General features: G+C 44.7%; 2 protein-coding genes across 2 annotated transcripts in view; both read right to left on the bottom strand.

Moving 5' to 3' along the window:
- Nucleotides 1-6: 6 nt before the first annotated feature.
- Nucleotides 7-3,122, bottom strand: LOC109965256 (uncharacterized). Its single transcript, XM_020609120.1, has 3 exons — nucleotides 3,041-3,122; nucleotides 2,861-2,944; nucleotides 7-1,689 (listed from the first exon to the last, which is right to left on the bottom strand). The coding sequence occupies exons 1-3, from the start codon at nucleotides 3,063-3,065 to the stop codon at nucleotides 311-313; spliced, it is 1,488 nt and encodes a 495-aa protein (XP_020464776.1). The 5' UTR covers nucleotides 3,066-3,122; the 3' UTR covers nucleotides 7-310.
- Nucleotides 3,123-9,068: 5,946 nt separating this feature from the next.
- Nucleotides 9,069-21,031, bottom strand: part of efna2b (ephrin-A2b) — a gene marked incomplete at its 3' end in the record, with an annotated part of 50,904 nt that continues 38,941 nt past the window's right edge. The window contains exons 3-5 of the mRNA XM_020609083.1: nucleotides 14,983-15,275; nucleotides 12,873-12,938; nucleotides 9,069-9,145 (exon numbers count right to left, since the gene is read on the bottom strand). Coding sequence (XP_020464739.1) covers nucleotides 9,069-9,145; nucleotides 12,873-12,938; nucleotides 14,983-15,275 — 436 coding nt within the window. The remainder of the gene's footprint in view (nucleotides 9,146-12,872; nucleotides 12,939-14,982; nucleotides 15,276-21,031) is intronic.

A 21,031-nucleotide genomic window follows, 5' to 3' on the forward strand; every position in this document is an offset into this window, starting at 1 on the left:
GATCATCATGATGTCAAGTATAATGCTAAAAAAAGTGTTATTATGATATGCTGCACAAAAGAGGACAGGTCCCTTGTATTCCCTTTTTTTAAGCTATCTGGTAGTATTTTAATTGTGTAATGAAGTTAAGTATTTGGGTCATGTTATAAATGATTGTGATGGGGATATGTATCGGCAGTGCCGTATGTTGTATGTACAAGCTAAGGTATTGGCTTGGAACTTTGGTTTGTGCTCGGTTGGAGTAAAATTGGCTTTAGAGCGTACTGTACCTCTTTGGACCCTGAGTCTGTAATAAAGTATATATATCTATCTAGCACTCTGAAGACCAGTTGCTGTTGAGGAACAGGATCATGTTGAGGTTCTCTGGTTCAATGGAGCTCCTGAGGTTGCAGAACCGATCACCTGCAATGGAAAAGGCTCTCTCTAAGGGCACAGCAGTGGAGACCACCCCAAGTTTCTTCAGAGCAAGTTTTCTTAATTCACCAAAACGAGCATTTCCTGTGTACCTCCACCAGGCAAAAGGGTTTGCTGACTCTGAAGTATTGCGCTCGGCTTCGTATCGGGCCAGGATGCCTTTGATCTTGGCAGGAGTGAAGTTCCTTAAGAGCTCCTGTGTTATTTTAGATATGGCTTTTTTTTTGTTTTGTTCTCCCAGCTTATTTTTGTGTCTTGGGTCGAGAAATGTGTTGGTGGCCAGCTGATGGTTGTCGATGTTACCAAATTCCCTTTTGCATTTGTGCAGTAATGTCTTGGCAATGTCATTGTTTCTTCCCTCTTCTTCTCTGAGTTTGTCCATGAGCGCCTTCAGCAGCGGCAGCATGACCGAGATGGTCTCGAATCCTTCTCGTTTCATCATGGACATGGCCTTCTCCAGAGGGTTCAGAGCTGATATGAGATTCTTGATTTTCTCCTTATCTTTTTCGTTCAGAATTAAACCAGTCTTGCCGTTTTTGTTGAGCACCATCACCATGGTCTCGTACTGACTGTGCAGTCCTTGAAGCATGTGCAGCCAGGGGAGCCACTGCTCCCCGTAGTACATGATCAGCTCTTCTTGGTTCTTCCCCAGCTTGCGTTGAGTCTCTCTGAAACTCCTCTCAGCTTCAAAATTGTACTTGAAGAACCTGATGATGTTCTGGCACTTTCTGAGCACATTTGACAGCTCGTCATCTTTCATCAGATTCTTAAATATCACATTCAGGGTGTCGGCAAAACAAGGCATGTCTGTCCATTTGATGTTTTCCAGTTTAGGCATGCCAGCTCTGACAACACTGTGGACCTTCTCTTTCACGCCCCAAGCCTCCATTACAGATAAGAGTTGAGTGCGAACATTGGCTGCAGACTCATCTCCAAAGAGGTTGATAGTTTTGAGCATGTGAGACTTGAGATACCCCAAGTTGTTCACGAAATGACAGCCTACTGTCAGATGGGAGTCTTCAGGTCTTGACGACCACAACTCGCATGTCAGTACAATGTCATCAGCAGTGGCCAAGGTGCAACGCAACTCTTCTTCCTTTTCCTGGTAAATGCGGAGAAGCAGTGAGTGCATGCCAGGTTTGGTGGGAATTTGAAAAGTGTTGTTTAGGTTTTTTATAAAATCCTGAAAGTTTGCATCTTCTGTGATTTCCAAAGGCTGCAGAACTGATACAATCATCTTCAACAGGCGTTCTTCATGTGTTTTCTGGCTCCCAGCTGTGGAAGGAAACAGATTCAAAGTTCAGGATTTAATTTGGCATGTTAAAGGATAGTGTTTTTACTTTTTCTTGTATTTTTGTTATGTGTTCAGATGGTTTAGTTTTCTAGAAAAGAGGAAGTAGAATCCAAGGCTGGATCACAGTGGGGCAGAGGCCGGTTACGGGCAGTGGGCTTGGACTGACAATAAAAATATGCAATACTTCAGAACAATATGAATATAGTCCAAACTATAATTTAAGATATCTGCAATTACATTTTGACTAGGAAGAAGTCCTCCATGACTTGAATGGGAAAACTAACTTAAGATATCTACAGTTCAGTTCTACTCATCTGTAATTTAAATTCCAGATATCTGAAAATATCTGTATGGCTTTGTCCTGCCCATTGACATACATGAGAGGGTCAGAATATAAGGAACACCTCTGAATATAATGTAGTCCAGTACAACACCACCTTTCACTATGACCTCAATAATGAACAGGTAATTGAATTTATACATTTATGATAATCTCACTAAAAACAGAAACATTTTGAGCTTCATACACATTGATGTTAAGGCGGAAGTGTTGCATTGAAGTGCATACAGATGTACAGGTGGTCATAATGTTATGCCGAATCGGTGTATATAATGTTAAAAGGCCTTACTATCTTTGCCCTTTATTAAAATTTTCAGGATGCTGAGCAGGTAGGGCTGATGATGTGCTGTTGCCACACGCCAGGTCCTGGTCATGAGAGGTGCATTTCACTAAATTATGCTGCACCATGTCAAAATGCTCCCACACAATCCACCCAACTCTTTCTGGCTCCCTCCATCTTCCAGATGTCACATATGTAGACTATTAGGGGGCATGGCCAGGTTTCAGTCAGGCACATTAATAACGGTGGGTGGTGGTGGTTTTTCCAGGAAGCCTAGTTCACCTCTAAGTTACAGGAGATGTACACGTGACCCGAAACTGCCTGAGTCTCAGACCTGTCGGATTATCCAGGTGGTGCAAGTGTCTGTGACTCACTGGGGGCTGAACCGTTTCATGAAAGGGTGTGGGATGACCATGTGACGCCCCTGCAATTTTGAGTCCACCTATCACTGTTGAGCAAAATTCACAGGACTGAACCAGTGCCTTGTGGCGATACCGTGTCCAGTTGTAGCTACCGCACACGGTTTTGTTACCTCTTGTCTGTCGGAGCTGGTCCCGTCTTGGTGGCTGCCGGGGCATGTTGTTTCTTCCTCTCTGCGTGGTGGGTCTTTGTCTGGCTGTTCAGGACAAACCACCATAAAGCCCAGCTTTAAATGGATAATTACTAAGTCACATTCTTTAAACAAAGAAAAGTCACTTGACTTCGTACTTACACCGAACACTCTGTTTGCTGAACATGTCTGGGATACTGCAGCCTCTTCTCTTACTGACTTGATGTCTCCTCTGTAATCGTCGCCTTCCTGTCTGATCTGCTCCGCCTGCTGAAGGCGGGTTTATCATCGGGGTGACGTTAGTAAGACTTGGGAAAACGAAAGCGAAAGTTTATGCAAGTTTGAAGTGTAATTCTTCAAACTTGCATAAACTTACTTCTCCCCCGTGTGTTAGGCCCCCACCTCGCCTACAGGGGAGTGAGGCTATGGTATTTCTTGTCCCTTTTAGTTGTTCTGTGCTTACATTTTGTTGTTTTGTGTCACTTTGCAGTCACTTTTAGTTTCAATTCTTTGGCTCTTTAGTTTTACTCCAGGTGCTTTGTGTCTCTGTGGTTTCACTTGTTTTTTTTTTTGTCTGAGGCCATTTTGCATGTCATCGTCTGTGTCACTTTGTATTTGTTTTGCATGTCTTTGTGGCTGTTTTGTTTCTTTTCCTCACTTTGTGTCTCTCTGTAGCCATGTGACTGACCTGCCTACAACACACTTTAACAGTCACTTCATGCAAACCCCTGGCTGGGGGCCCCGGAACCCGTTCTCTCGTGTAGGCTTCAGAGTGTGCAGGCTGTAAATGAGACCTGACAGGTGAAATGCAAGTAGTTTGACTAGATACTGTGAAACTGCAGCAGGAAGTCGTGACGTGTAGGTGACGCAGCTCTCAGGGCAAAAAGGGGAACTAGTCCAGTGGTGTTCTGTGCTTACTTGACTTGAACGCTGTAAAATGTGCTGCCGTTAGATCAGCCAAGGCCGGACGGAGACATGGGGTGGTGAGGTGGGGTTGCAGTGTGAGGGAGCAGGCAGCAGGTGTCAGCGCGACTCTGTCTGAAGCTTTCACTCTGCAGACTCGCCTCCTCTTACTCAGTCGCTGCAGTGCTGCCATTTCAGGTGGTTTTAATGAGACAAGTCTCAGCAGTGGAAGAAGTACTCCAGCACTTCACTGCAGTAAAAGTAGAAACACCACTGTCTAGAAGTACTCTTACATGTAAAAGTCCCACAGTCCAAATTTTACTTAAAAGTACACAAGTATCGGTATCCAAATGTACTTGTAGTATCAGCAGTACCAGTACTCGTCCTGCAGAACAGCCCGTGTCACAGTAATGTGATACTGTTACTATGTAGTAGTAGTATGATACTACTGGATCATAGTGACTGATGCGTTACTGTGTCCATCACTTTAATGCTGCAGCTGGTAAAGGTGGAGCTGATGGTAACTACCTAATATAGTTATACTGTGAAGTACTTTCCATCCTGCTGGGTAGCTGGTGGATTTCCCACTGGGATCAATAGAGTCTGATGATTCTACTGGGTTTGGTTTGATTCATCTGATTCTGGAAATGAACTGAAGTTATCAGGTACATGTAGTGCAGTAAAAAGTTAACGAGCAGTAGGTAAAGTACTTAAAATTATAAGTTGTATACATAAAGTTATAAGTGAACCATTTTATATGTGTTACATTTAAATATTGTGGTATATCTACAATAAAACTTGTAGTGCTGCAGGTCAACTATGCAGCAGCAGAAGCGTAATGTATCAGAACATGGATATACTCATAGTACAAGTACCTGAAAGTAATATCTAACTAAATTCACTAAAGTGAATTCTAACTTTAATCACGGCAACAACAACAGTGCCCGAAGTCAAACCATGTTGATGAACTGGAACAAACGGGACAAATACTTTTTAGTGGGACATTATTTTATTGGTGGTGAATTTATCAAACACAGATTCATACACTTCATAACGTTTCCTCTCTGAAATCTTCTTCAAAGTAAATCCACTAAATATTTTTTACTTTTCCTGCTCATGCGGCGCAGGAAAGGGGTCCTGAAAAGGCCTGATGACCTCTGACCCCTTGTCAGCTCTACAGCCAATCAGAAAAATGAATTCTTTACAACAAGACTCCATAAGCATCCAATAAGAAAATATACAAACCTAATTTTTGTCTTTCAAAGAGGAGACTATGCAGATGTTGTGCTGTAGAAAACCCTCATCTTTGCCTGATGATTGAACTCAGAGATGCCATAAAGCAGACACAGCGAGGAGAACCACCAAAACTTTTGTTTGTTACTCCACAAAAAGCTGATTCCAACCACAAAAATCAATGAAGAAGGAGATGACGAAAGCCAGCAAACGATTATTCATCAACTGCACTTGAACACAGTGGACTACAAGGACCAGAATGCAATGTGATGCGAGCAGGAACAGAATGGAGAAACAACAACAACAAACATCAGACGGATTCCTTCACAACTCATATGAATTTGCTCCTGCGTTTTTTAAAACTGAGAAATGGCACAAACATTAAACGAAAAACTAGAATTTTTTTCTTTTTGTTTGTTTCTGTCATTCTGAGTGCTACATCATCCGCCTGTCCTCCATCACAGTGCGTTTGTTAGACTTTTCCCAGCATGCCCCTGCTCATCCACACACAAGGACACGCTCCCCTTCGTCAGTGGAGATGGATGGGTAGTATGGCAGATTAAAAAAAAACAAAAAACATATGGGACTGGAAGGTCTTGACCTCGACCACACGGTGTCGCTGTTCCTCGGTCAGTAAAAATTCAGCACCAGTGGGAAAAAGGCCATTTTTGATTGTTCATTTTGATTTTGCACGTAACATTCATTTTTATCTTTACAACAAAATGATTTAGAAAAAACGCCCCCTCCTCCTCTTGGTAACCACGCCCCTGTATTAAAAGTGGGTGAGGCTATATTTACCTGCCCTTGTAGCGTCTGTATGACTTCCACAGCCCCCCACCCACCCACGCCCCTAGAGAAGCGTCTAATAGAAAAGTTTAACAAGACTCTTTGGCAGATTTATAGAAATGAGAGGCAGGACGTAGGCGAGAAACATGGGGAAACAGAGAGAGAGAGAAACAGCCTAATCCGATTGATTTGTAAATTTGAGTGATGTCAGAGCCTCCCCTGTCAATCTTGAAAAGAAAAAAAAGTTAACCGTAAAATATAATAAATGTTAATAATTGTCGGCTGGTGTGTGTTGTAGGCCCCTTTGCCGTTCAAATCTGATGTTGAAAGAATTTTTTTCAATAAAGAATAGCAGAATTCCTGTATGTCTGGTTCAAATACATGGAGGAGATGCGCGATGAGGCAGCACTTTGCTGTGCCTCTCGGTGGATCGTGTAATCCTCACAAACTGTATGCAATGCAAATAGTGTGTCGCTGTCCGTCTATATGTCGCAAATAGAGGTCCTCTGCAGAGGGCGCTAGTGAGCCCACAGATTCTTGCGCTACCTACAATCTTCTTCGTGCTTGTTTATATTTCCTTTACAATCCGCCTTATCAAAATGGAAGATTACATTTCCAAGTTGAGAAAATTCGCAAATCCCGACTTTCAATCAAAACATTTTTGACAGTCTGGTCATTTTTGTCCAGAAGGATCTTCTTTATTGAAAACATTTGTTTTAATATTGGATTCGAACGGTAAAAGGGTTTGTAATACATATCAGCTGACAAATGGATTTCGTGTACAAGTAATGGTAAGACCATAAACTTTTATTATTTCTAGTTAGAAATAAGCTCAATTGGAATAAATTTTAACCTCAAATTAAATATGGGTCACGTTTGTGTGAAGAATGCTGATATGAGATATAAAACATAACGCATTGTCTGTTAACAATTTGTTAACGGTTCATTTGTATTTGTAAATCTGACAGTGCCTCACCAGCTGTCAACCTCACCGCACGTCACTGGCCACAATGTGTTGACTGTTCCCGATTAGGGGTGAACAGTCATTCATTTTTACATCAGAGTGAACCTGTCAGATGACATGTTCAACACAGTTCACTTACTGTGACAGTTTACCAATTGCTAATGCTAGCTCATCTACTGTAGGTTAGCTTGTCCCATGGGTTGGTGTGCATATGTTAGCTCGTCCTGACTTTGTGAGAAGGAACATTAGCTCATTCTGTCTGCGAAGCTACGTATGTTAGCTTCTCCTGTAGGTTTGTATGTATACATTAGCTTCTCCTGACGGTAAGAGAGGTTACGTTAGCTTGTCCCATGGGTTTGTGTGTGTACATTCGCTCGTCCTGTGAGTCTGACGAGCAGCCTTTACTGGCCCAGCTGGTCTATAAAGCTACATTAGCTTATGCCGTGCTGGATGTACAGGTTGCTAATGAAGGTAATCAGAGTTGAGATGAAAATACAGTCAGTCCGCTATGGCCGGTCCAGGACCGACCGATCAGAGGATGAGCTCGGATGAAAAAACCATCTAATACAGGTGTTACAGGTTGAAACTGACTTACAACTTGGTAGTTGTTCAACCAATTTCCATCCCAGGGCTGACTAGTTTGAAAACCAGTGAGTGAGGCTTGATTGATGGGTTTTATTGTGACAGCTGTGGCTGGTTTCGGTCGCTGTAATCACCAGTGGACAGGTACATGGCTGTTTCCTGGATGGGAGACGTGGTGATGCTCTGCAGGGCGCTCACTTAGTCTGTCTGCTCTTGTGCGTGCAGGTGGGGGATGATGATGTGAGAGCTGATACAGTCAGCTGATGTGTTTCTGTATCATTCCTCTGCAGAGAAACCGACCAGAGCTGGACTCCATCAACTGCCACGTATCACGCTCTGCTCAGGTGAGTCCACACCGCACACACCTGGTTCCAGTAGCTGGTAAACATCGCGTCTGTCAGCAGCAGAGCCCCACACCCTGTAATGTGACGTGGTCGCCTGGTAATCTCCCTGACTGTATGATACTTGGTCTCTTTTTAACCCTGATTTAAATAATGGGTTTGCTAACTTTGTCCTGTTATCAGAGCTCGTACTAAAGGACCGCAGCTGTTTGTTGACACGTTTTAGCTGATTAACGCCAAATTATTTATACTTAGTCCAACTGTGAGGCCCAGGACGAGGACAGATGTGTGCATCTTGTGCAGGGTGGTTTAGACAAGTTGCAGCGCTAGGAATTAGATTTGTGATTGTGTCATCTGATGCACACAATTTATACATTTTAAATATGGCTTTAATTTTGGTTTTAGAGCTTCACTTGATTTCACAGTGTAATTTAGTTTTTCCTCATATTTTCATGTGCATAGAATCAATGAGCCCACCAGGGACCTTTCCCTCTGCTTCTCCAGGCCTCGACTTCCTCCATTAACACGTGGCATTAAACACACCGTTTTGACATGAAGGGAAACGAACACTGCCTGGAAGAGGGTGAAAAAACCCAAACCCCTTCTCCACAGCATCATGGTGTTGTACTGTAGTGGGACTTGTAAGGGGAGGATTTCTGGCTGTTTAGATTCAGGTTAGTGCAAGGCCGTCAAATGTTAGACAACAGGGTCATTTATTGTGGGCACCAGATGAAAAACTCCAGTTTGAGGACTGTGTACAAATAATGAGATACTTTTTGCACACACACAGAGACAGGCTTTAGAAAGTAACATCTTGCTCTGGATCTTGAACATACATGTTGTCTGCATTTATACAAAACCCAGAAAGAGATTTTAATTGCAAACCACCGTGTGTCTAACATCGTTTGGTCACAGCTCGTCTGTAGTAAACTGCTAAAACGTGTCAAAGCCCTGCTCTGAGCTCCACACTTCATACATTTTAAGAAAGTAGAAAATGTGAAATGTTGGCATCAATACTGAAACTCTGTGTCTTGGTTCAGCACCAGGTTGATGCGGCACTAAAGAGGCAGATGGTGTTCAAAACATCTTTGAAGCCAGGGACGACTTTAACATGGGAGTCGATGGAGTCTGACACATCTGATCGACTGAGACGGAAACATCATTGCAGAACAGACACGACCACAGAAGCTTCAGGTGGAACCAGCAGCGACCTTGGTTCCAGGCTCCTCCCACCAGCGACTTCGGCATCCTCCGATTGGCTGAGCTGTTGAGTGGCGTCCAGGTGAAGGTCAAGGAAAGGCGGCTCGGGTCTGTCATTTCCCCTCCAAGCATTGGGAGGAGGTGCTATGAGGAGGCGAGGAGGAGGACGGCAAGTAAAGAGGCGGGGCCTGGTGAGGCTGCAGCCGCCAGTGGTGTCATCAGTCAGGAAGGGCTCTGGAGACTCATACACGGAGTCATCTATAAAAGAGAGAGAGAGAGAGAGAGAGAGGATCAGGAGCAGCTGTGAAGACTGGACATGTGGTTGACAGGTAAACATTTAGTCTGCAGAGCAGTTTCACCGGCTAAGCTGATCATCACTAACACAACAAGACACAGACGCCCGATCATCTCAGAAAGTTTCATCTAAACCTCATGAGACACAGGTAGGCTTCATGTTTGCTTGTGTCCAGTAGCCGTACATAGTATCAGAAGTCAAAATGCACACCGCAGATGTTTAGTAGTCCATTTGCAACATTCGTGAATCGGCTTCTGAGACGGTGGAGTGCAGTGGTCTGCTGGCGAGAACGCCAACTGACCAGCAAACCATTTAACTACAGTTACTGCGTTATACTCGGCACATATCATTCCATACTTTGGTGAATCATGGGTGCAACTCAGTTTCCTGTAGAACACTGACCTGCCCGCTTTTTGGTAGAGCCTGGACGCTACCCCTGTGCATCGGCACCTTTTTGATTAGACAGTATTGTAGAACAGAAACTCCTCTGACTTTAAATCCTCCCAGAGCCAGCCACAAATGTCTCTGGTGATTTACAAATAGCTTTACAAATGTGTAAAAATGATTTGGCCACGAATGTGTTCAGTAAACTACAAACTGAATCCAGATTGACAAATGTGTGAAACCGGTTTCCTGTGTGCAGTTCTTTATACTGTACTTACAGGTCGGTAGATGCGTGTGCACAGATCGCCCGACACGCACGGATCGCATTAGGCTGGCATGGGAGATTTTGAGAGAACCTGCACCACTAATTAATATTAAATTATCACCTTATTCAGTAGGGTGACAGTGGTGCAGTGGGTGGAGCAGTTGTCTCCCAACCAGAAGATTGAAGGTTTGAATCTCGGTGCTACATGTCAAAGTGTCCTTGGGAAAGATACCGAACCCCCCAAGTTGCCCGTGATGGAGGCGTATGTGCACGCAGCGGCCCTCGGCCCTCAGATCCAGGTAAAATTTCATTGTGCGTGTTATAATGACAATAAAATAAAGCTGCTTCTTCTTGTCTTTTGTAAATCTGGTTCTAATATTTTTTGTTCTTTTCCTCCTGTGGGAGACTTGTCAGGAAATAATTTTCTTTCTCCTCCACACGTTCACATTTTGTGTTTCACAGTTCGACAGCTGCAGAACAAACAGCACCTGCACTGACCGCCAGCGTCATCTTCTACTCCACAAGCCCTCATCTCTAACCGCTCGGCTTTGGCCGGTGCCGAGGCTGACTGAGGATTCCCAGCCTGAGCCACACTGAAGGGATGGTGCAGCTGAGTCCAGCAGAGAAACTACTCAACACTTTCACCGTGACAGCTGAGAGTCTTCACACTTCCTCTGCTGCAAACTGACATTTACACCATTATTTCACAAGGAAGATTTTAGTAAGAAATCAGAAATCTGACTCTTCAATCAGTGGTAGCCATGGTTCCACCAGTGACCAGAGTCAGATAGGTAGGAATAAACGTGAAGGTCTTCATAAAGAGGTTGTTTTCACTGCTGGTGCTCAGTTTGTGTTTCTGTCGACATCTAAATACACACATTGACAACGTTTTCATGAATACTAGACTCAACAAACATCGACAGCTTCACTTTACGTCTAGATGACCAACAGCACGTGTAGAGAGGCAACGCGTGTTTACAGAGCCAGAAAAATCGCACAGCTTCCACCCACAGTTCAACACACAACAGTGTAGGAAGCGTGGGACACACCGCCAGAGAGCGATAGCAGGGTCAGGGTATCGAGCGTAACCTGGCGGCTACATATGAACAACACGTGACACCCAACCAGGTTTTACTGCGTGAAGCCCAGGTGTTTACTGATGGTTTGTGAAGCACCTCTGGTGGCGGGTCGACACTCTTCCCCCTCACATACACACCAGAGGCCACTTGACAGCGCGTCAGTGTTTGATGCCCTGGGCGGAGAATACGCTGGCTGTAGTAGTGACACAGCAGTGAACCCGAGTTTAGGTGGCTGACGTCACTGACGAGCGTACGGCTGACCAGACAGGAGCGAAGAAGAAGACAAAGAAGAGACTCACTGGTTGGTTTGACGTAGATTTTGAGCTTCAGACAGGGCTTCCCAGCCAGGTTCAGGTGTGGAGACGCTGCAGAGGAGACAAACACATGTCAGTGAGGTGTGCAGCAGTGATGGCACCTGAGCTCAGGCTGATCCCATCAATAACTGAAGCTGATTGGTCGCACTCTTAATACTGTGTGTCCTCCAAGGACACGGTCGATCCAGTGGCTTAAACACGTTCTATAACCATCTGAAGTCCCCTCTGATACAACCAGGACAATGGAAAACCCCTTCACAGCACAGTGGATGTTGTTCACATGTAACATTAGCAGACAATAACAGTCAGACCAGGCACAGCTGTGCTTCGCTGTGCTGCACTACATCATAACCATCAGACGTCTGAAACAAAACTGATTGAAATATGAAGCATTAACGCTGTAGTTCCCTGTGGTTTCTCACCGGCTAAAACTCAAAATAGGCCTGCACCCTGCAGAGATGTCAGCATTCAGCGCGCACACACACACACCTTGTCATTAAGTGTGATTTAAAACAAAGCGGTTGTTTCTCTGCTGGAAAACGCGCAGTCCAAATGAGCCACAATCTACAAACTGTTTTCCAGGTTAGAGGACAAATTACATCTGGACAGACACACAGAACACGATGACAGGTGTGTGTGTGTGTGCTTTAACCCTCTTTTCAGACTGACAATGACTGAGTCGCACTACAGCTGCTTCAATACTCACTATTACAAAACATCCTGAAAGATATCGGCAAAATGCCCCTGACAGTCGTCCTATTTAAGTGATTTCTTGATTGCGAACAGGTGTGGCAGTAATCAGGCCTGGGTGTGGCTAGAGAAATTGAACTCAGGTGCGATAAACCAGTGTTTTGACAGAGGGGCAAACACTTATTCACACAGGGCTATATAGTTTTGGATTTTGTTTTCCCTTAATAATAAAAACCTTCATTTAAAAACTGCATGATGTGTTGACTTGTGTTATCTTTGACTAATATATAAATTTGTTTGACGATCTGAAACATTACAGTGTGACAAACATGCAAAAAGATAAGAAATCAGTAAGGGGGCAAACACTTTTTCACACCACTGTAAATACACACATTGACAACGTTTTCATGAATACTAGACTCAACAAACATCGACAGCTTCACTTTACGTCTAGATGACCAACAGCACGTGTAGAGAGGCAACGCGTGTTTACAGAGCCAGAAAAATCGCACAGCTTCCACCCACAGTTCAACACACAACAGTGTAGGAAGCGTGGGACACACCGCCAGAGAGCGATAGCAGGGTCAGGGTATCGAGCGTAACCTGGCGGCTAGAAGCGTGGGACACACCGCCAGAGAGCGGTAGCGGGGTCAGGGTATCGAGCATAACCTGGCGGCTGCATATGAACAACACGTGACACCCAACCAGGTTTTACTGCGTGAAGCCCAGGTGTTTACTGATGGTTTGTGAAGCACCTCTGGTGGCGGGTCGACACTCTTCCCCCTCACATACACACCAGAGGCCACTTGACAGCGCGTCAGTGTTTGATGCCCTGGGCGGAGAATACGCTGGCTGTAGTAGTGACACAGCAGTGAACCCGAGTTTAGGTGGCTGACGTCACTGACGAGCGTACGGCTGACCAGACAGGAGCGAAGAAGAAGACAAAGAAGAGACTCACTGGTTGGTTTGACGTAGATTTTGAGCTTCAGACAGGGCTTCCCAGCCAGGTTCAGGTGTGGAGACGCTGCAGAGGAGACAAACACATGTCAGTGAGGTGTGCAGCAGTGATGGCACCTGAGCTCAGGCTGATCCCATCAATAACTGAAGCTGATTGGTCGCACTCTTAATACTGTGTGTCCTCCAAGGACACGGTCGATCCAGTGGCTTAAACACGTTCTATAACCGTCTGAAGTCCCCTCTGATACAACCAGGACAATGGAAAACCCCTTCACAGCACAGTGGATGTTGTTCACATGTAACATTAGCAGACAATAACAGTCAGACCAGGCACAGCTGTGCTTCGCTGTGCTGCACTACATCATAACCATCAGACGTCTGAAACAAAACTGATTGAAATATGAAGCATTAACGCTGTAGTTCCCTGTGGTTTCTCACCGGCTAAAACTCAAAATAGGCCTGCACCCTGCAGAGATGTCAGCATTCAGCGCGCACACACACACACCTTGTCATTAAGTGTGATTTAAAACAAAGCGGTTGTTTCTCTGCTGGAAAACTCGCAGTCCAAATGAGCCACATTCTACAAACTGTTTTCCAGGTTAGAGGACAAATTACATCTGGACAGACACACAGAACACGATGACAGGTGTGTGTGTGTTTTAACCCTCTTTTCAGACTGACAATGACTGAGTCGCACTACAGCTGCTTCAATACTCACTATTACAAAACATCCTGAAAGATATCGGCAAAATGCCCCTGACAGTCTAAGTAGTATCTGAAAATAAATGACGTTTGGAAAAAATGAAGTCTCTGAAAAAAAAAAAAACACAGACACACACTATGGTCCATCTGCTAAAGGACACAGCTGGTGATTTTCTCTGTGTGATTCCCCACCAAGCCCGTCCCCAGCAGCACCAGTGAACGTGGCGTCCTCACCGTGATGTGAGTCAAAACCATGGTCCAGCTCATTGCTCTGTCCCATTGACCTCCACTGTTGCCCAACAACTATTAGAACCCCCCACCCCCCGTGAGCCACACCGCTGTGCTGGGGTGGGTATTCCTCCTCAGGGAACATGGGAGGTCGTCTGTTTCCAACACAGTAAAAATACAGAAAGCAGCTGTGGGAGGCCTCATGGCTCTGTAGTGTGAGATGGAAGGTCAGAGGTCACAGGGAACTGAGCACGCTCAGTGAAACACAGACTATCTGAGCCAACAGCCATGACTTTACTCTGCTGACAGACAGGAAGTCTGGTGCAGCTTTGCATGTTCATGGCTGTGTGTTGGAGCTGATCTAACAGCTCTGCTACAGGAGCTGCAGCATGTAGCCATAGTCCTGCTTGTCAGTGTTAATGTGACTGTTAACTAAATATCTGCTTCAGCTGAACACAGCAGAGCCCACAGCAGGTTGGTGTTGTGTTTACTGCCTCTGCTGACCAGGACATCTGCTTCATTTACAGTGACCTTAGCCTTTTGGCTCTTATCAGACTTGCTAACAAACTTTGGACAGAAACGGGTGTCTATCTACAACTTGTTGATCTGTTCTTAGTACGAGTCACATGATGGACTGACTAATGGTGTGGTCACCCACCACAGAGAAACCAGGTTCTCGTGCTGCACGTTCTGTGCTGGTTGGTGCATTATCCACCTCTTTGGGACTCACACATTAGCACCATAGATACAGTGCTAATGCAGCTAGCAGCCACTTATGGTGGGACTGTCCCGCCTGTCATTCAAAGCAGCCCCATGCTTAATTATGCATAACATTTAGTCTCAGTATGTTAAACGGGTGAAAAACGGGTAATACTTCACCCCATACAGTTGTTATGGAAGGGGAAAAGAGCCATGGAGACCAAAAGCATTTTTTGTGGCAGGCTGTAAACATGAATATTTCAGCTGTAATGGTGGGCACTTTAACGGGGGAGGGGGGGACTGACTCTCCTTTGGAGCCAGCCTCTAGTGGCCGTTCGAGGAACTGCAGGTTTAAACACTTTTGTGTTGGCTTCATTCCTCGGAAGTTGTCTGAACAGACCTGAGATCTCTTCATTAGGTTCCAGTGCTCCCATCAGATGTGCAGCAGGTTCATAGATGTAGTAATACTCAGCACTACTCACAGATATAATAGTACTCGTGGCCTGGCCGGAACTCGAATCCCAGGCTGAATGGTGTGAACAGCTGGAACTTCTCAGAGAACTTGAGTGGGCCGCCAGGGCTCAGCGGCCGGTTGCACTCCCAGCGTTTGAAGCCCTTCCTGTGGTGGTCACAGGTGGTGTAGCCATCATAGTTCACCATGTACAACACGTAGTGCTCCATGTGCTCAGCCGGTTGCTCCTCCTCATAGTGCGGGCAGTAGATGTCCAGGTAGTCATTGATTGCCACCTCCACCGTGTAGTCGCCCCTGAAAAACCTGAGGAGGAGCAGAAAATTGTTTTTAACATTTTAAAAACATGTTTGACAGTTTTTGTTCCACATCTGTTTAATATGTCAAAACATACAACCAAATGTGTACTCAGCAAAATGCTCATTTATTCCTTTAGAGGACAAGAGGAAAGCCTCTAGCCCTGTGAGACCATCACCTGAAAACAGCCACTAAACCTCACAGGAGATGGCAGATGGGGAGCGTTGTGGGTCTCAATCGGCTTTTGCATATTTTGTGCACTTTGTGAGGAATTGCCAATTACGTTCTTTACTTTTTTCCAAAACATATCAAATGTTATTTGTTTTGCAGCAACAGTGAACAAAGACGTGAGCTAATACAAGCCAAAGACTAAGAGATGAATTCAGGCACCGTTACACCAAAGTCTGAAGACATGTTACCCGCAGTAATAGAGAGAAGGCTTAGGGTACAAAGCGCATATGGAAATATGGAAATGGAAATACTAATGCAGGAGACCTGGTGATTCCATGCATCAGTTAATGCAGATGTATCATGTGCCCGTTACATTAAAAAAATGATCCAATGACTTTGGCTTTCTAGGATTAGTTCATAGATCATTTATTATGTTGCACTAATTCACATTTACACGTGCTGATATGACACCAAATTAGCTGCTGTTGCACAGCAGCTCAGCTCACACCATGCGTCTGATCATTCTCTCAGCAGAACAGAACCCGTTCACATGGAAATAAGGATTTTTTGTGTCAATCAAACAGCTCAAGCTCCAACACGTCAGGAGCATAAACATCTTCATTTGTTAATACTGAACCTGATGAAGTGCTACATCAGTTTGAGCCACGAATGAGAAGTGGCGTTTTACAGAACACGGCCAAACAGAAACCCAAGCCTGTGAGTGGGCCGTTTATAGACACACACAGTAATCTGTGACATCAGCCGTTCAGTGTTTACTCCTGCATTATCTGCACTAGTGTGAACTTGTTTACACTTTACACAGACTGTTTGACTTGGACATAAAACACCGTTGTTGCTTCACATACACAATGAGGGCGCCTGCTTCTCCACCTACGTCTGTGTACAGTAATGAAATGTTTACAGAGCTTCTGTCTTTGCGTCCACGCTCTGCAAACTGATCAGGGAGCTGTGTGTACATTCACTGGGAGCAGCTAATAAACCAGAATCAAACCTATAGAAACATTTCAACTGAGACATGCACACATCCATTTTTCTGCTAAAACTTTTTCCAGTTCTTGTAACAATGAGGTTTTATGTGACTCGTCACATCTGTTGTTTGGAAGGCGACAGTGTTGTGATTTAAACCCACAGGTTGACACACAGGCCGTGCACGTGTCAGGTGGTCTCTTTCATCAGCCGTGTTCAGACTGATGTCACTGTTAATCACAGTGCCACCGATTGTTTAGTCGCACTGTTTTCACACTGACGACAGTGTGTAGTGACGGCGGGGACGACCCGTTTCACAGCTCAGCTCCACAGAGACAAACGCACAGCTGCACTAATGAGGCTCACACTGAAAAACATTAACACAAAGCTAGTGTCATCACAAGCCCGCCCACCAGGGAGCACCTGGAGGAGAAAGCCAGCGCCCCCCTGAACAGCAGGCCAGTCCCTGAAGGTCACACCCAGTTCTGTCTGTGTGGCGACTGTTTCAGGTCTCCAGCCCCGGGTCTGGACTCTCAGCTGCAACAGAGCAGCTTGTTGCAGGTAAAGTCCAGCCTGGCAGATGTTTCCCTGAAGTTCACCTGATGTTTGCCAATCCAGGGAAAGCATCTCCACTGGAATCAACTGAAAGCTCCTGTTGTCGGTGTTAGATGTTATTGTCTAAATATCAGTATCTGCGTCTCCCTGCTGCTTGGCATCAAAATGCTGCGGTCACTTCATTAAAACACACGAGCTCCACACAAGCAGCACGGAGTTCAGACGTCTCTAACAAACCGCCAACACCTGAACACCTCCCTGTGGGCCACAGCTTGTTTGCTGGTCCACTGGCAGAAAAGAAAGGATGGAGCTGAGATCTCCATTTGATCCCGACCCTCCTCAGAGACAAAACCACACCCTGTTCCTGTCCTTACTGCACTTTAATCTGCTGATCATGTTCTGAACAATTGATTCTTGTCCTGGTCTATAAGAGAGTGAAAAATGTCCAAATGACATCTTCCAATGTCTGAGCAACACAGCCCACGGAGCAGCGAAGGTGAAGAGGAGGAAACAGTGATCACCATGTTCATCATCTTCCACCTACAGCTCCATTTACAAAGGCTTTATTAGCTGGAACTAATCGATTGATTGGCCAAAGCTTCATTGATCAACATCTGGGTTGCCAGGTTGTGGAGACAGGGAGATCTCGCCACTGTTACCTGATGTGGAAAACAGCTGCAGCACATCTGGGCTGTGTGTAAGTCTGCAGACCTGATGGATCATTTGTGATGCTTTTTTATCCAGATTAACATGTTTTTCAGCCAGTATTCACTCGTGGTACAATATTTATATGTGAATGCTTTATTCTATCATTTTTATTCTTCATCGCTTCTTTTCTGTTTTAAGTATTTGAATATTTTTGTGTTCTCTGTACATATTTTAATTTGTTCAAATCTTTTACATTTTAAATCAATTTCAATTGGGTGGATTCGTCTGTTTTTTGTTTAAATTTTGTTGTTAATCTTCACATTTATTCTGTCTCCTGTGAAGAGCATGAACCTGTGTTACTAACGAACCTCTGATTAACATTCACAGCTGCCGGCGACTGAGGAACTGTCGACCTTGTGTTCACGTCATGCTGACATTTCTACCCTTTCACCTGAGGACTGCTCTGAAGTTCTTACTGCTGCTTCACCACCACATTAGAATTAAACACAGTGGAAACGTCTTCGCCTCAACATGTCATGGAAACAGTTCTGACCACCATCATTTCACATTCTCTGTACATTTGTATTAATTTCAGTTCTTCACCCAGACCGGCAGCGAGTCCGACTCTGTGGATACGTTAATAAGTCGTTAAGCAACGTTAAGCAGTTGTAAATGCTAATCAGTTCACAGGTGCCAGCTTTTCTCCCGGTGCAGAAACCAACTCCTGATCATCATCATCAGTCATAAACTCTGGAAACCTCTGCTGTCTTTTCACAGGTACTTTGATTATTTTGTTCCATTTCCATGTCTCATTCATTTTCTTGTACATTGTAGAAATGTGTTGTTGTTCAGTGCCCGTTTCTGTTTTGTGCATAAGTCAAAATGTCAAAAATTACGTATTTAAAATAATAATCAGTTTGTAGTTGGGTCCAGATGTGCTGCAAACCAGGATAACAAGTCATTAATAAATAGTTGTACAACAATTCATCTGCAGCTGTAGATATTAATGATGGAGTTCAGTCTAGATGTGCTGCAGCTGTTTCCCACAAGAGACAAAGTGTTGTGCTGGAGGAGGATTTCCCACAACCTGGAAGCACAGAAGTTGTTTTTATGCGTTGTAGCAGTTTTTTTTTTAAATAACCTGGCGGCTCTGTCTAACACCTGGTGTTTACACAGTGAAACTTCTCCAGCAGAAAGTGAACAAAGTGCAAAACCTGTCGAGTGGATCAGAGACAAGTGTCCGTCGCAGCTCCTCCATCACACTGTTGCTGCCATCGCCATAACAGAACAGGCACAGCGAGGCGTTGCACTAACGCCTCCCTGCTGGACACCAATGATCAACCACTGCTCTCCCAGAACCAGCTCAACAAACTTTATGTGGTTCAACAAACACCACCACTGAAGTTGCAGTGGGGGTGCAATCAACAGTGCTAATTTGGACTTTGTTAATGGGGTGTGAACTGACTGATTTGGCTTCTCACTGCTCGTCCTGATTGGCTGCTCCGTGCTGGTTAATCACAGCTCTCACTGAAAAATGCAACACTGTGATTCACGTTTGTGACGAGCTGATTCACTGTTTCTTGGCCTCCAACTAAAAACCCACTGGATCAAACTAACTGCAGGATTTAGACACAAAAACACCCAAGCGAATATGTCGGTTCAGACTCTAGGTGGCGCTCTCTTCTTTCCACAGTTAGACGAAGATGCTGCACCTGACCAGAGGTGTTCGCTATGCTATGCCAGGTTCCACTTGGGGTTGTGGGGACTTGTTTTAGGTGTATCTACAAACAATGGAAATACAAACTGCAGGGGTCACTGATTAAACTGCTGCTTATTGTCTTGATTATCTGATTCAAGGTGGAACCAGAAAACTGCACAGAAAAGATGGAGACGCCTGTAACCATGGTAACTGAACACCACAAAGATGGAGAGAGCTAGAGCTTCAAAATATTAAGATACAGTACAATAATTAAAGATGCAGGATAATAAGACTGGTGTCAGTGAAACTAGACCAACACGCCTTTAGTTTTGTGACTAAAATCAAAAAGCAAAATGCAACTACTACTACCACATTTCCGTCTAAACTAGATCCAACACGAACACTGAGGACGAGAGAAGCTGTGCAGAGGAAGTATGGTGCTGGCTGAAAACTGATGCTGAGCGAGGACAAATGGAGGAGCTTCTCCTGCACCTCGCCCTCTTCATCTTCTCTAACTCCATTAGCAAAGTGGCAGCTAACTCAGTTAGCTGAAAGATCGGGTGACTAAGAGCTCAGAGAGTCAGCGGTGTGTTCATTGAACTCTGTCCTCTCATCATCACTCATCTGTTTAATGGAGGGAGGCTGCAGGGTGACTGGGTTCACCACCACCATTTAGCCTGAGCACAGATGATACAGTGAAACACTACAGAGACGACATGGGAGAGGCGATGCCAGTTTATCTGCACCAGAACTAAAGTCGCTGACACAGAAGCAGCAAAGATTCATCTGTATGCAGATGATGCCATTGTCTTTCGCTCCTTGTGTAGCTCAGGACATCAGTGACTTCCAAACTGAATTTCACACACTGCAGTTATTTTTTACCAATGAGCACACAAAGCCATTAAGTGTTCAACTTTCTCCAGGAACCATTCACCTTCTGTATAAAAGGGAAACCCCAGAAGGAACCCAGTTAGAAAATGTACAACAGTTTGGAATAGGCTTGAATGATACATGAACTCTGTTCATTTAAAAACGCTCCCCCTTTGTTCACACCACACATCTAACAGTGTGAGATGGCCCACGTCTTTCTTTCATCAAACAGCTCCTGTGCACCATGAGACGCAGTAGTGAGAAGTGAACAGGTGTCACACTGACGACGCTGCCTCTCCTTCCTTCTGTTTGTCCTGCAGCAGCTGCAGTGAATCTCTGCTCCCTCCTCAGGGAACATTTATTTCACTGCTCCTATCATGCCTCAGTGTGATTTATGGTTTAATCTGTGCAGGTCTCTGAAGGTCAGGTAGATTAGATCCAGGTCTGGTGTGGTCGGGACGGGTCGAGGTCATTCGTCAGAGCTGACAGGGCAGACGTACCGTGGACTCTCCACAGTGAGGAGCACGGACCTGCTGACAGATTAATGCTCAGACATGACGTTAACGTGGAGCAAGTCTGTCCTGCTTGGCTGCTCTCAACTGACAGTCTGATTTTAATATAAATCTGGTTTTTACTTTTCACTTCGTTTTAGGAAAAACATGAAGAATCAGAATCATCATTAATGGCCAAGTAAGTATGAACATAGAGGGAATTTGACTCCAGGGCAGAGGCCCTCAGTGGGTTTGTAGGTAAGAGGAAAATAACAATAAAGAATAAAAATAATATTTAAAAATAAACAGCGTATTCAAATAGGAAATGTGCAAACAAAAGTAGG

Source organism: Monopterus albus, unplaced genomic scaffold (assembly GCF_001952655.1).
Source record: "Monopterus albus unplaced genomic scaffold, M_albus_1.0 scaffold98.1, whole genome shotgun sequence".
NCBI classification, from domain to species: Eukaryota; Metazoa; Chordata; class Actinopteri; order Synbranchiformes; family Synbranchidae; genus Monopterus; species Monopterus albus.